We start from the raw sequence: 457 nt of genomic DNA on the forward strand, positions 1-457 counted from the left end.
GAAGAGATCTGGAAGTCCAAGTGGCAGAAGCAGTGGAGAAAAGACAGAGTGTGTGAAAGAGAGAGGAAAAAAAAGAGCGAGAAAGCTTCTTCTCCTGATGATGATGATGATTTTTAATTGAGAGGGGATCCCATCCAGTGCACCACAGCAGCAACAAAAAGGAGGCTCTTTTTTCCTTTTTATTTTTTCTTTTTTTTTGAAAGAAGAAGAACTCGATAAAGAAGAAGAAGAAAGAGGAAAAAAAAAAAGAGGAGGAGGATCGCCCCCCCGACACATCCCCCTAAACCAGTGCAGCTCTCCAGGCGATGCCAGTGTAAATGCCAGGGCAATGTCCCGTCGCAAGCAGGGAAACCCGCAGCACTTGTCACAAAGAGAGATTATCACACGTAAGTTTGAACTTGGAACCAGACCGAGCCGAAATCGAGGAGCAAAATTAGGGAAGGGGAGGAAGCGGCTG

The 457-nt window shown here is 46.0% G+C and overlaps 1 protein-coding gene across 4 annotated transcripts in view; it reads left to right on the top strand.

The window, feature by feature from the left end:
- Window positions 1-263: 263 nt before the first annotated feature.
- The window catches only part of BCL11B (BAF chromatin remodeling complex subunit BCL11B), a 91,688-nt gene continuing 91,494 nt past the window's right edge, over window positions 264-457 (top strand). For all 4 annotated transcript variants that reach the window (XM_009640492.2, XM_009640494.2, XM_009640493.2 and 1 more), the window contains exon 1: window positions 264-386. In XM_009640492.2, the coding sequence (XP_009638787.1) occupies window positions 329-386 (58 nt within the window). In that variant the 5' untranslated portion in view covers window positions 264-328. The remainder of the gene's footprint in view (window positions 387-457) is intronic.

This window comes from Egretta garzetta, unplaced genomic scaffold, assembly GCF_000687185.1.
Source record: "Egretta garzetta isolate BGI_Z169 unplaced genomic scaffold, ASM68718v1 scaffold206, whole genome shotgun sequence".
NCBI classification, from domain to species: domain Eukaryota; kingdom Metazoa; phylum Chordata; class Aves; order Pelecaniformes; family Ardeidae; genus Egretta; species Egretta garzetta.